The 12,362-nt window shown below is 23.6% G+C and overlaps 2 protein-coding genes across 5 annotated transcripts; one reads left to right on the top strand and one right to left on the bottom strand.

The window, feature by feature from the left end:
- Positions 1-53: 53 nt before the first annotated feature.
- On the top strand, positions 54-10,425 carry LOC126866945 (paramyosin). 3 transcript variants are annotated; one of them, XM_050620982.1, is made up of 10 exons: positions 54-254; positions 2,109-2,219; positions 2,390-2,609; positions 2,866-3,165; positions 3,223-3,419; positions 3,669-3,824; positions 4,269-4,557; positions 4,656-4,784; positions 4,858-5,101; positions 10,291-10,425. In XM_050620982.1, exons 2-10 carry the CDS (start codon positions 2,152-2,154, stop codon positions 10,311-10,313), a joined length of 1,626 nt encoding a protein of 541 aa, XP_050476939.1. In that variant the 5' UTR covers positions 54-254; positions 2,109-2,151; the 3' UTR covers positions 10,314-10,425. The 3 variants fall into 3 exon arrangements, with proteins under 3 accessions (XP_050476939.1, XP_050476938.1, XP_050476940.1); XM_050620983.1 differs by lacking the exon at positions 10,291-10,425 and adding an exon at positions 5,352-9,199 and having other exon boundaries at positions 59-254; XM_050620981.1 differs by lacking the exon at positions 10,291-10,425 and having other exon boundaries at positions 56-254; positions 4,858-5,391.
- LOC126866983 (UPF0047 protein YjbQ) lies at positions 6,972-12,029 on the bottom strand. Of its 2 annotated transcripts, none has more exons than XM_050621051.1 (4): positions 11,655-12,029; positions 11,192-11,364; positions 10,320-10,456; positions 6,972-10,042 (listed from the first exon to the last, which is right to left on the bottom strand). In XM_050621051.1, the coding sequence occupies exons 2-4, from the start codon at positions 11,349-11,351 to the stop codon at positions 9,827-9,829; spliced, it is 513 nt and encodes a 170-aa protein (XP_050477008.1). In that variant the 5' UTR covers positions 11,352-11,364; positions 11,655-12,029; the 3' UTR covers positions 6,972-9,826. The 2 variants fall into 2 exon arrangements, with proteins under 2 accessions (XP_050477008.1, XP_050477007.1); XM_050621050.1 differs by having other exon boundaries at positions 11,438-12,028.
- Between the last annotated feature and the right edge of the window lie 333 nt (positions 12,030-12,362).

Below are 12,362 nucleotides of genomic sequence, written 5' to 3'. Positions count from 1 at the left end.
ATTGCATTAAAATTCAGTATATATATACATATTTATTATTAGTATTAAAAGTTGCATCTTGCTAAGTACCAAAAACGACCGCTATATGTCGCTACTAAATAGCATATACCTTGAGTTCAGTTTTTTAAAAATCCAAATGTGGACTTACCTAATGATACCATAATCACTTGTTCGCTGATCGAATGAGAAACAGTACGTTCTTCTTTACACGTTGTTTGTTATACACAAAGGATTAGAGTACAAATATTACTTATGTAAGTAAATATTCAGATTGTCTTTCTGTAGTTTATTATATTATATTTTATATTTATTAATAACATATATTTATTTTCTATCTTTTAGTAATTACAAATATTGTATTATTTATTTAACGGACATATTTGTGTTATTCACTTAATTTATGCCCCTTTTCGTTAAATGTTATAAAAAATACTTCTTTCTAAATAAATGTTAATATACATTTGTAAAAGTTATTATCATATTTTGTTAAAATTACTACTTCAACAACTTTGTTATGAAAGTTCAACATTTTCTTTATTATTGTTTATGATTAAAAACAAGAACATTTCTTTTATTATTTATTGCTGTATTAGTAAAATGATACATGACTGAAATATATATAAAGATGACGGCTTCATTAGTGTACATTGAACTGTTTTCATTTTGAATCATTAGATCTTAATTTATGTTTTAAAATGGTGGTCAGTGTACACTAACTATAATCATGACTTAAAATGGTACGCTGGAAATTACTTTGAAATTAATTATTAGCATTATGATATTTTCAATCTTATAAGTATTACTTATATAATTGAAGTAAATAATATTACAAAATAAGTACAGTATTGTAAAAATTATAATATAAATTTTCTTGTTATAAGTAAAACATATATATCGTTGTTTAGTGTTTAACATATAAGATTAATATCATGTACATATAAGCATATTCATATTCAACAATTACAAATATTTTCTTTATGAAATATTAATATCATTTTGAAACTATTATAATATAAATATTTTATAAGATGCAATTCGATAGAAATAGAAAAATGATTTGTTCGGAAACAATAAGAAAGTGAAATATATTAGGAAAACCATATAAAACGGAATATTTTATTGTGTTATGATTGTATCAAAATAAAATTATATTAATAGTAAGAACATATTTCATTATTTGAATAAAAATATAATTACGATTCTCATGACGGATAAAATTGATAGTCATTTATTAGAAAACATTTAACAAACTGTATTATGTTTATATATTAAATGATATATATTATATGTAAGATCTTTATTATAATATTTACAAGTATACTACTACAAAAGTTAGATTTTGTTACACTAGGAACAGATGGTTTTATGTGAACCATATGGCTCCATCAAACGGCACTTGATGTGCATCTGTAGATCTATAAATAGCTAAAATTTGAACTCTTTGTAACATACAGTAAAGAAAAGTATATTCGCCTGAAAACTACAAAATATGGAGTTAAGATTATCATATATATTACTTAGTTATATAAAATATTAGGACGAAAAGTGTAGAATGTAAAAAAAACACAAATGTTTATATATTTGAATTTCTTCTTTCTTTCCTTATTCACACTATTACGTGTATGTGCACACATATATATGTATGTACACGCGCTCACACGTATATACATGTACACACGCTCGTATATCATACACATATTAATTTAAATACGCATAATTTGAATTATTTATATGATTAAATGTATTTAAAACTATACATTAAAGGGAATTATTTTTGATAGTTGTTATTCAAACACAATGATTTTATTCATTAACTATAAAAGCTTTTATTATTGTGATAATTTATTAACAAGGATGGTTTACTTTATCCATCAAAGAGTCATCAGTAATGACCTCTTAACTTCTTATCTCAATAACAGCACATTCAATTAATTGATCAAAGGAAGCATTTCAGTTACATAGCATATACTTTTGTAGCTATAGCAATGACATAATTTTCAAATTATTTAAAAAATGTAAGAAAACAATAAAAAGAAAATAATTAAAAATATTCAAGAAAGATATACACACTCAGTATCATGGAATAAAATTAATATTTTTTATTTCAGACAATTCTTTTAAACCCAAGACATTAATTAACAATAATTGAAAATGAAATATATGTTAATACTATTTCTGCAGTTACTTTGTATAGATCTGAACAATGCTAGAGAAATTACGTAAGTTCTTTCATTATTCAATTAATATAATTAAAGTAGTTATTTTATATATGATTTTATATTAACAACAGTTACATAAAAATGGAAAGTCAAATATCATTTTGTTATCCATCATGAATTTTTGTTAAGCTTCTGTTATTACAATATAGTTAATGTAATATAATTTTTAGACATGAAGATATTAAAGATGCAATGTTAAGTTTAGTACACATGATGCGAGAAAATACTGAAAAATTAGAAAGGCATGAGGCACGAGAACGTCAGCTGGGAGAACAATTAAAAAAAGCAATTACAGTATTGACAAAACGTATGTCAACTATCGATTCCTTAAAATTACAATTGACAAAACTTGATGAAAAAGTAATGGGAATAGAACAGTTAATCTCTCAGGTATTTGATAATTAACAAAGTAGTTCTAAGTAACCAATATTAGAGAAAAACTACTTTAAATTTACGTATATTTATCATATTAACTTTTGAAAAAGTTTATAATGTGCAACTTTTTTAAAAACTCACATTTCTACAGCAAAACTTTATATATTTTTGCAATAATACATACATGTATTATTGTATATAATGTACATATAATATATATATAATATAATATGTTATAATATAAAGAAAAATTTGTTCCTATTTCATTTAGAGAGATGAACGAGAAAGAATACAAATGCAAAAGACTGTTGATGGTTTAGAAGATTTAGAAAGTCGTTTAGAGGGATGGCTTACAGATATTGAAAATAAAGTATCAGAAGTAAATAATAGACCAGATACTACATTACCTCCACTAGATAATCACGCTCATATTATTTCAAAATTAAATAATACAGAATTATTGTTAATGGAGAGAATTTCAAAAACAGAGTCGCTTTTAAAATCTGAAGCAATAAAATTAAAAGAAGCCACAAATGTTCAATCAGGAACAACACAAGCATTATTGACTGAGGTAAATAACATGTTCAAATTTTCATTTAAAAACTTATTAAAATCATATGCTCTGTAGATCCAAGATATTGGTACAAGGCTTAGTGATCTCGAAGTTTCACTGGAAAAAATTAAAGAACAATCACAAAACATAAAAAAGAAATTACAAGAACCACAATTTGATGCCATCTTAAATATTGATAATTATACAAGAATGCTACCTTCTATAAAGAAACATTTAGATGATACTTCTGATCAAATTAAGGAATTACCACAGTATGTATCACTACTCTTGTCAACAATATGTTGTTATGAAACATAAAAGAAAATTTTTTTAACATTGAATATACAAACTAAAAGGTTTGTCAGTGCACTAAGTTCATTTGCATTTGTATTAACATAATTTTATTTCCAATTTTTATGAATAATTATGAATTAATCATAATTGTAAATCGATATTATGTATAATTTAATTTAAAATTTTTCTTTGGAAATAAGAATTAATGAATATTAAATTTTATTTAGGATTACTGAAATGCAAACTCTACATAATGAAACTCAAACACTTTTGCAAGAAGCTAAGCATACATTAAAAGATATTATTACTAAAGGACTTAATAACATTGAAAATAAATTAACAGAAAGTAAAGATGAAACAAAAGATAATATAGGAGCACTTAGGTATTGTTATGTAATAACGTACTTCTGACATATTTTAGTTCAATTATTTTAAAATTGTAATTTATTTATGACATTCCCAAAATATAATTTATATTATTATCTTGCTTATTCTTTTCACTTGATTATTAACTATAATTCAACATTTTTATATAAAATTTTAAGCATCATCACTATGTGTCAACATAAAATAACTTTTTATACACATAATAATTTCCTTAATCTTATATTTTCAAAATATTTGTATTTATAATCGTATTCTTTAAATTGAACAGTACAAGCATTATTAACAGTTATATTCCTCTGAATAAAAATGTATTATGTATGTAAATACTATGTATTTTGCGCAAGAATATCATATATAAATTACTAATTAGTTAATATTATCTTTCTAAATATAACAATTCAATAATAATAAAATCTTATTGAGTATTTCGGAGGTTTTAGAATGGACTTGGCAAATAATGCTGAACATGTAAATCAAGAATTAAATGATCTTGAAAAAGGGCAATCTGTAATAGTATCAATGGCTGATCATGTCCTAGATACTAAAAGAAGAGTTGAATATGGTGTGCATCAAATTCTTCTAGAGGTAGGAGATTTAGTGAAAGCACAAGGTACAAATATTAATAATACTCTAAATCAAAGATTTGATGGCATATCAAATGATATTATGGACAATCAAAATGGAGCTTTAGCAAATTTAACTACTAAGATGGAACAAGAAATGAATCAGGTAATGATTAAAAATATATTTTTCTAAAAAACTATTATTGAGCATTAAATATATTATATTTATTAAATTTATTTGTATCAAATTTTTTTAAATAAAAGGTGTGGCGACAAATAAATGTCATGTATCAACAAATGACAGAAAGTGCAAAAGCATTAGACAAATTACATAAGCAAAATGAAAAATATGTTAATGGTACAACTTCTACCATGGGTGGAATGGAAACTAAAGTAAGAATTGATATTGAATAAAAAAAATGCTTAACATATTACTTTAGATACTTATATGCGTGTATTCCTACAGGTAAGCGAAATAACAAAACGCATGACCGAAGTTGATGATAATTTAAATTATCTATTGGGAAGACTCTCATTGGTGACACAAGAATTTAATCAAATTAAAACAGGATTAGGTAATGCACTAGATAATATTAAAGCATCATTTAAAGAAGTTCAAGATAAAGCAAATGATTTAAGACATCCAGGACCACACCCAATACCTGAAAATTACAAAGAATTTAATGAATCTGATAACAATAAACCGGATGGTAAGCTTTTACCACATAGTAACGAACACATTTTTAGTCCTCAAATTAATTAAACTTCATATTTTTAAAACTTTAATGTATAACTTCAAGAATTAGACTATTTTATTTTTGTGCTAAATGTAATATGAAAATTTCTTAACACATTTCATCCATTTAATTTAATTTTTATTCGATTTTTTACGAACTAATTTAGAAATGTTCCCTCTCTAAAATTTAATAATTTTTATTTGAAACGAAATATTTGTTTTAGTTGTGAAAATAAAATAAAACAATATCAATTTTATATCAAGGATATTTTCATCGTTAATGGCACATATCAAGTTATGTTCAGGATTTGTTTTCTACATCACTAATATATGTATTAACATTCATGATAATAATGTGTATCATCATCATATGCTATATAAGTGTTTGAAAATGTATCATTTTAACTTCTGTTTAATGATAATGAACACATAATTTAAAAATATAAATACAAATGATCTTTATCATTATGTTTCAACTATACTTTGAGCATTGTAATTTTTAAATATCATGATATGTATAACACAAACTGTTTTTAATATATTATTATAAATAATTATTATATAAATAAAATACAAATAATAATTAAGATTTACAATATATTAGAGTCATTAAAATATAAGAAGCCTGGATCAATATATTTTTATACTGCCACATTTTATAAATTTATAAGAAGTTTAATCAAAAATAAAAATATGAAAGTATGTAAAATAATAAAATTGTAAATATATATAGTATTATGCATAATAAAATATTAATATATACTTCCATACAAATTCCCAAGGTACAGTTTCATACATCTTTACCAAAGAAATTTTTCTACTCTTAAAATAGTATTCCACTTTGGGTTATTTAAGGAAAATACAATGAAAATAAAGTAAATTTGCATGCAAAATATAAGTGAAAAATATAAAAAATAAAAGTAAATATAAAGTGAGTAAATGATTTTTTCATCTATTACATGTATTACAGTACATTTACCAATATAAGTAATTCATATTTACTATTCCAAATTTTAAATTTTTTATAGAATGCTATAATTTTATTGTATGTAACATACACATAGGCATCCGCAGATATCTACATATCTACATACTTTTATTTAATTATTTAATTTTATAAATCGTTTGTCACAATTTGCATTGAAAACAATTTTTAAATTTATATTTTAGATACCACTTCTTAAATAAATATGATTAAATATTATGCAAACAAATTAACCCTTTCTCAAAAACAATATAAATTAGCATTTTATGAAAAAGACATGTACATTGTCATAAAACAGATTTAAAATAATACTAAAACTATATTTGTGAGAGATACTAAATAGCAGAGAATTATTTGTAACTACTATATGTAATATATATATAATTGTATAATACATATCACTAATCCCATTATATTGTTATCTTCTTACTATAATCAAAATGTATTAATTGACTATATATATACAAGAAATGAATTCATTGCTAATGATTGGTTTGTACATTGTAATGAATTAATTTTTGTTACTTTTTATTTCTAACTGCACATAATGGAAAAATTAACATAATATATTATTTTTACAACAATAAGGTTTCATATCATCATTCATCTATTTCATAATTGTATTTTGTACGAAAATTTTAATTGTAATTTTCACTTTTTATATTAAATACAATTTAGAAATATTAATAGTACGTATGTTGAAACTTACTATGTTTTGAATATAATGTTATATAAATTGGTACTTTTATTTCTTTAATTCTTTGAGTAAACAACTTGGTATAAAAATGAGATGTAGTAAAATTCAACTTTGTAAAATTGTATTTTTTTCTTTTATATTATAATGAAACTTTTTTCAAGCTGCATAAGAAGTCATTGTATTTATTTTATATAAACAATTTTATATATTACTACATTTTAGAGATATTATACAATTATCATATTTGCATTTAAACTTCATTACATTCGCTCATAATATGGTGTTCTCACTATACCCTTCACTTAAAAATATAATTTTATATGTACATTTAATAACGTTAAATTTAATGTATAATAGTATTTATTATATACTGTATAATCCTAATGTATTAGTTTTCTATAATTTGTTATTATAGGTCCACTATATCCAGCTAAATAAAAACTAATATTTCATATATCTAGAAAATTTTATAAATATCGAATAATTTAAATATTTAGAAAACTGTGATTATATCGAATGTTGTTTATCTCATAATCAAGGCATAAAAACATCTGATTTTCAATTAAATATGCAAATACAATTTTTTATTTTTCCAAATATTAAGTTTAAATTTTGATGCTAATTATGCTATTATAATAATATTATAAATACTAAACCTTTTTAATTACCTTGAAACTAATCACAAAACAGTTTGAAAAAATGTAAATGTATGAAATATTTACACAAAATTATATTAACACTTTTTGTTAACACTTTCATTAAATCATCCACTATATAACATTACACTGCAAAATATAGACATAATCAAAAATTATTCATTAGTAAATTAAAGATTTATTATAAGTATTTTTTTATATAGATAGGAAAATACCAAACAAATCTTAGAACACAACTTTGCAAATTGTACACACAATTATATTATGTCAATGTTTTTAACATTTTCTTTCGTAACAATACAAAACAACTTTTCTTAGGAAATGGGAAATCATACTAACTTAATATGTTGCACGTATAAGTGGAAAGTAACATTTTATAAATGCTGCTTATAATTTCTTAGTAAAAGTTTAACTTTAGTTATATAGTTATTAATTTCTTTTATAAGACATGTGATAAATATACAGCTTAAATTTTTTATTTTAAAAATTGAAACCAATGATTTGAAAATGTATAAATTCGTCAAATTTGTAGATTTGTTATAATAACAACGATTATGAGATAATCACTATACATGTGTTTTACATAATATTAAAAATTTGGATATGTATCAACTGAAAAGAAATACACATACTTTAAAACAAATATATATGCACTTCTTTAACTATAGTTTAAGCAATGATTACTATTTTGCCAGAAAAAATAAAAGTTTATCAGAAAATTAAATGATTATCTTCAAATGTTAAGATGAAATTAATTATATTTATATGTATTAATATATTATAAAATATATATATAGTGTATTATTGTTTACGGTAATTATCTTGCAAATATAATAATTTTCAATCATTTAATTTATGAAATGAACTTGGTAGGTGAATTGATTAATAGCAAATTGCTATGAATTTTACATATTTAATAATTTGGATTGTTGAGCATATTAACAAAATTAGAATTGAATTCACAGATGAATTTCAAATTTTTAATGTTATATGATGAAGTATACCAACTCGTTCCATATATTTCTTTATGAGAAAAAAATGTATAACTTGCAAAAAATTTATCATAATTTTTGATAGTTTTATATTTTTGAGCTGTTAATATGTAAGCTATATGAATTGCATTGGATACTTCACATTAAAGCATATTCATTAATCATAATGGACGACCATTTATACTATATATGAGAAAGATTAACAACTAACATCGACTGCTTGCTTTACAGTACATTAGATACATTAACAAGCTCCCATGATAAGCTTTGGTTATTTTAGTAACATTGTAGGTAATTTTTATTACAACTCTTTGCAGTGCTACATTTCTAGATGACATTTTATGTTTTAATTAGATTATTTAAGTTTCTAGAATATTTTATCAGTAAATACCTAACAATGTAGTAAGTCTAAATCATTATTTGCATAGTTTGATGATTCTCTTAACTGTCTACTTTCATACTGACTTGTTGCCCACATGTTGTTACTATTAATATAACTTATGTGGATATCTCTAGCAGAAATATATTAGCACAGCAAAGAAGTGTTGATTGTAACCTATATACACCCCCAAATGCATTGGAAACGTCATTAAAAATGCCTACCCTATGATAAGCAGTGAGTTAGAAAGTTATAACATATTGCACATACTCAAGCTGAGATTTTCTTACATATGATAAAAAGTGATGTAAGGTCTCAGCTGAGCAATTATTAATGCCATTTTCTTTATTAATCTTTTTTTTTTTACAAAAGAATTATTTAAATAAAGCTATGTAATTAAATTCGGAGTATTGGACGCATTATATCAGAATGCATTACATTAATTTTCTAAGAGCGATGAAGAGTGCAGGATACTTGTAATTCGTTTATATTTATTTCTGAATGCATATAATATACAATTGCCTTGGCAGTTTATAAGTACTGAACAACATTATATATTCAATGAACCACATTTTTGGATAGTTACTGTTAACTCAGTTTAAAGAGAAATGTCTCTATATAATCTAAATAAAATCATAAAATGTATATTTACTAAATATTTATGTATTTATTAAAATATAAGTAATAAATATATTATATTTATATGTATAAAAAAATATAAGATATATGAGATAAGCATAAGAACATTAATAAATATTGTCAATTATTTTTATGATTTTACAAGTTATGCCATTATAAAAAATGCTGGAAATTTGTGATAATGAGTGGATATAAGAAAATGTAATATTTATATATTTTTGAAGTATCCATACACTCTTTTCTGAATTATACTCTTAGAATTTGTCTAAGATTAAGCAGCTGCTAGCTTGAATCACTGGATGTAGATATGCGCAGCTGACGTTTGCTACGCCTTTGGGGGTGTGAGTGGTCCTAGCTGCTAGTAGAAGCAATAGGACTAACAGGGCTCAAAGGACTACGTGCAGGATCCCTGAGACAACCCGTCAATGTAATAGCTACTTTGCGACTTCCAGCATCATTACGATGTTCACACAACCAAATTCCTTGCCACGTACCCAAAGTCAATTTGCCATCAGTAATTGGAATACTCAATGAAGAGCCCAGAAAACATGCCTTTACATGCGCTGGCTATAAATAATATAATTATATCTATGTATAAATTTATAAGTCTATTTTTATAAAGTTACTATGTTTATAATTAAAAAGAAAAAAGCTGAACTTTCGTTTTAAAATGATTTGCTATTAAAAAAAATATAATTATCAGCATATTGTTTTCTCTTATATTTAATTGCATTATTTTATTAATATAATATTTATAAACTACAACAAAAATTCACAGATCTATATATATAATGCATAGCATAATTTAATTTCAGGAATAATAAAAGATATTTCATAAACTTACCATATCATCTGGTCCTTCACAACTGTGTCTATAGGCCAAACCTTCAGGAACTATTTTATTAAGCATCATTTCTACATCATCTCTAACATCTGGATCCCAATTTTCATTTAGTGCTAAACTTGCTGATGTGTGAAGAACTAAAAAATAATGGAAACTATTTACGCTATAGGAAAATATCTTTATAATACTTATATTAGTTCCATGAACATTTTATTACTTCGTCTGGTCAATATAATTAGTTTACTCAATACATTACCTATAAATATATAATTTTTATTTCCACAATAATAATAATAATGTAGAATTTTTAACAAAATGTTATTGTTTTAACAATTTGTTAAAATGTAGAAAAATGTATATATTTTCTAATTTTACCATGGTAATTAATAGTATCTAATATTAATATACTTTTCTACGTTTTTTTTATCTTATCTAGTTTATATATATCATTAAAGGTTATCAGTAATAAAAAAGAATATTTCGTATTCTTCTTTTTAATAGATTTTAGTATATTATTTAATTTTCTCTTGGATTGTAATCCAAATTAGTAAAAATAAAAATATTTGTAAATAAATGTTTATTGCTTTGTACATACATACATAAACATTATATATATATATATAATATAGTATTATATATATACTATTACATGTTATATTAGTATACATGTGGATATGTATATTAGCAAATATGTATACATATACTACGCAATATAAATATTATTTTCCAGAGATATGAAATACATTAAAATTGAACTTTTACTTGAAAAAAAATATAAAATTTATCAATGCTTTGTCTAAAAAATTGTAATAGTTTTTTTCTGTACTATAATGTTATGATGGAATTACTTTTTATTAAAGAAACTCACTTACTTTGTATATGACAAAGTCCGACTGAAAATTCGCAGAGTTCAGGAATTCTTCTTAAGATTTCCTCGGTAACGTGATGGATACCTCGACGCTGTGGTCTTAGGTTAATCTTTGTTTGAAACCAAGCAGAGCCGATTTGAATTCTTCTATTTGACGAGGCCATGATATGATATACGCTGTAGAGATTACACACTTAACTAAACTCGGAATAAAAATTTTCTCGCAAATCGAAGATACGGTAAAATCTACTTCAAGCGAAAAATCACAAGAATACAGTCCACTCCATTAAATATAGTATGCGTCTAGTATCTTCGCCACTTGCCGGCTACAAGATGTATGGATTTACCCACATCTTTTAAAAATTGTCTAATTGCATCTGCTATATTTCGTATTCATAAAAAGGTTATGAGAAATAATGATTCAATGTGCACATACGTATCACGTTTACATACATATATACGCTCACCTTCACCTACATGGAATATCATAAGTATCAGGTACGCATACTAACAGCGAAAAAACAAGATGATAAAATTATTTCGAAATAATTCATCGTATCCCTAAGAGATTCGAAATCTTTTAACAGAAAGTCCACTTGGTAGAATTTTAACAATGATAAGCCATATTGTTTGCTATATCAAGTGTCAGAGAATAAATAAATCGAATGGTAATCCAAACAATAATGTAAGTTGCGTTCAGTAATGGTACGTTTTCTACTAGAACCATTTTATTTCTTATTGATTGGTTCTGATATAAGCGGCAAATTAAAAATTATAAATGCTGAATAAAGAGAGAAAGAGTTATACATATATAATAGCAATAACAATTCTGTGCATTCAGGAATAACAATTTTTAGTATTATAAAGTTATCATTACCTTAATATTACTTTGTTATACGTATATACATATGTATAATCGTATAAGTAATTATTCATAATCACAGCTATCAATATAATTTTTATTGACATTGGCTTATGTTTTATTGCTTATATAGTACTTTATAGAAACGCTTATGTTATGTCGTATATTATATTAAATAAAATAGAAAATTAAATACTATAAATGTATCAGATGAAAAGAAAGATACAGCAATTATTCATTTGAAACAACATAGAAAAAATTATAGATTTATTTGCTTAATTTCATGTAAACGAATCGAACAGTTCTAATATTA

Source organism: Bombus huntii, chromosome 6, assembly GCF_024542735.1.
Source record: "Bombus huntii isolate Logan2020A chromosome 6, iyBomHunt1.1, whole genome shotgun sequence".
Taxonomy (NCBI): domain Eukaryota; kingdom Metazoa; phylum Arthropoda; class Insecta; order Hymenoptera; family Apidae; genus Bombus; species Bombus huntii.
Note: the sequence above shows the minus strand (reverse complement) of the source record. Positions and strands in the feature narration are given on the sequence as shown.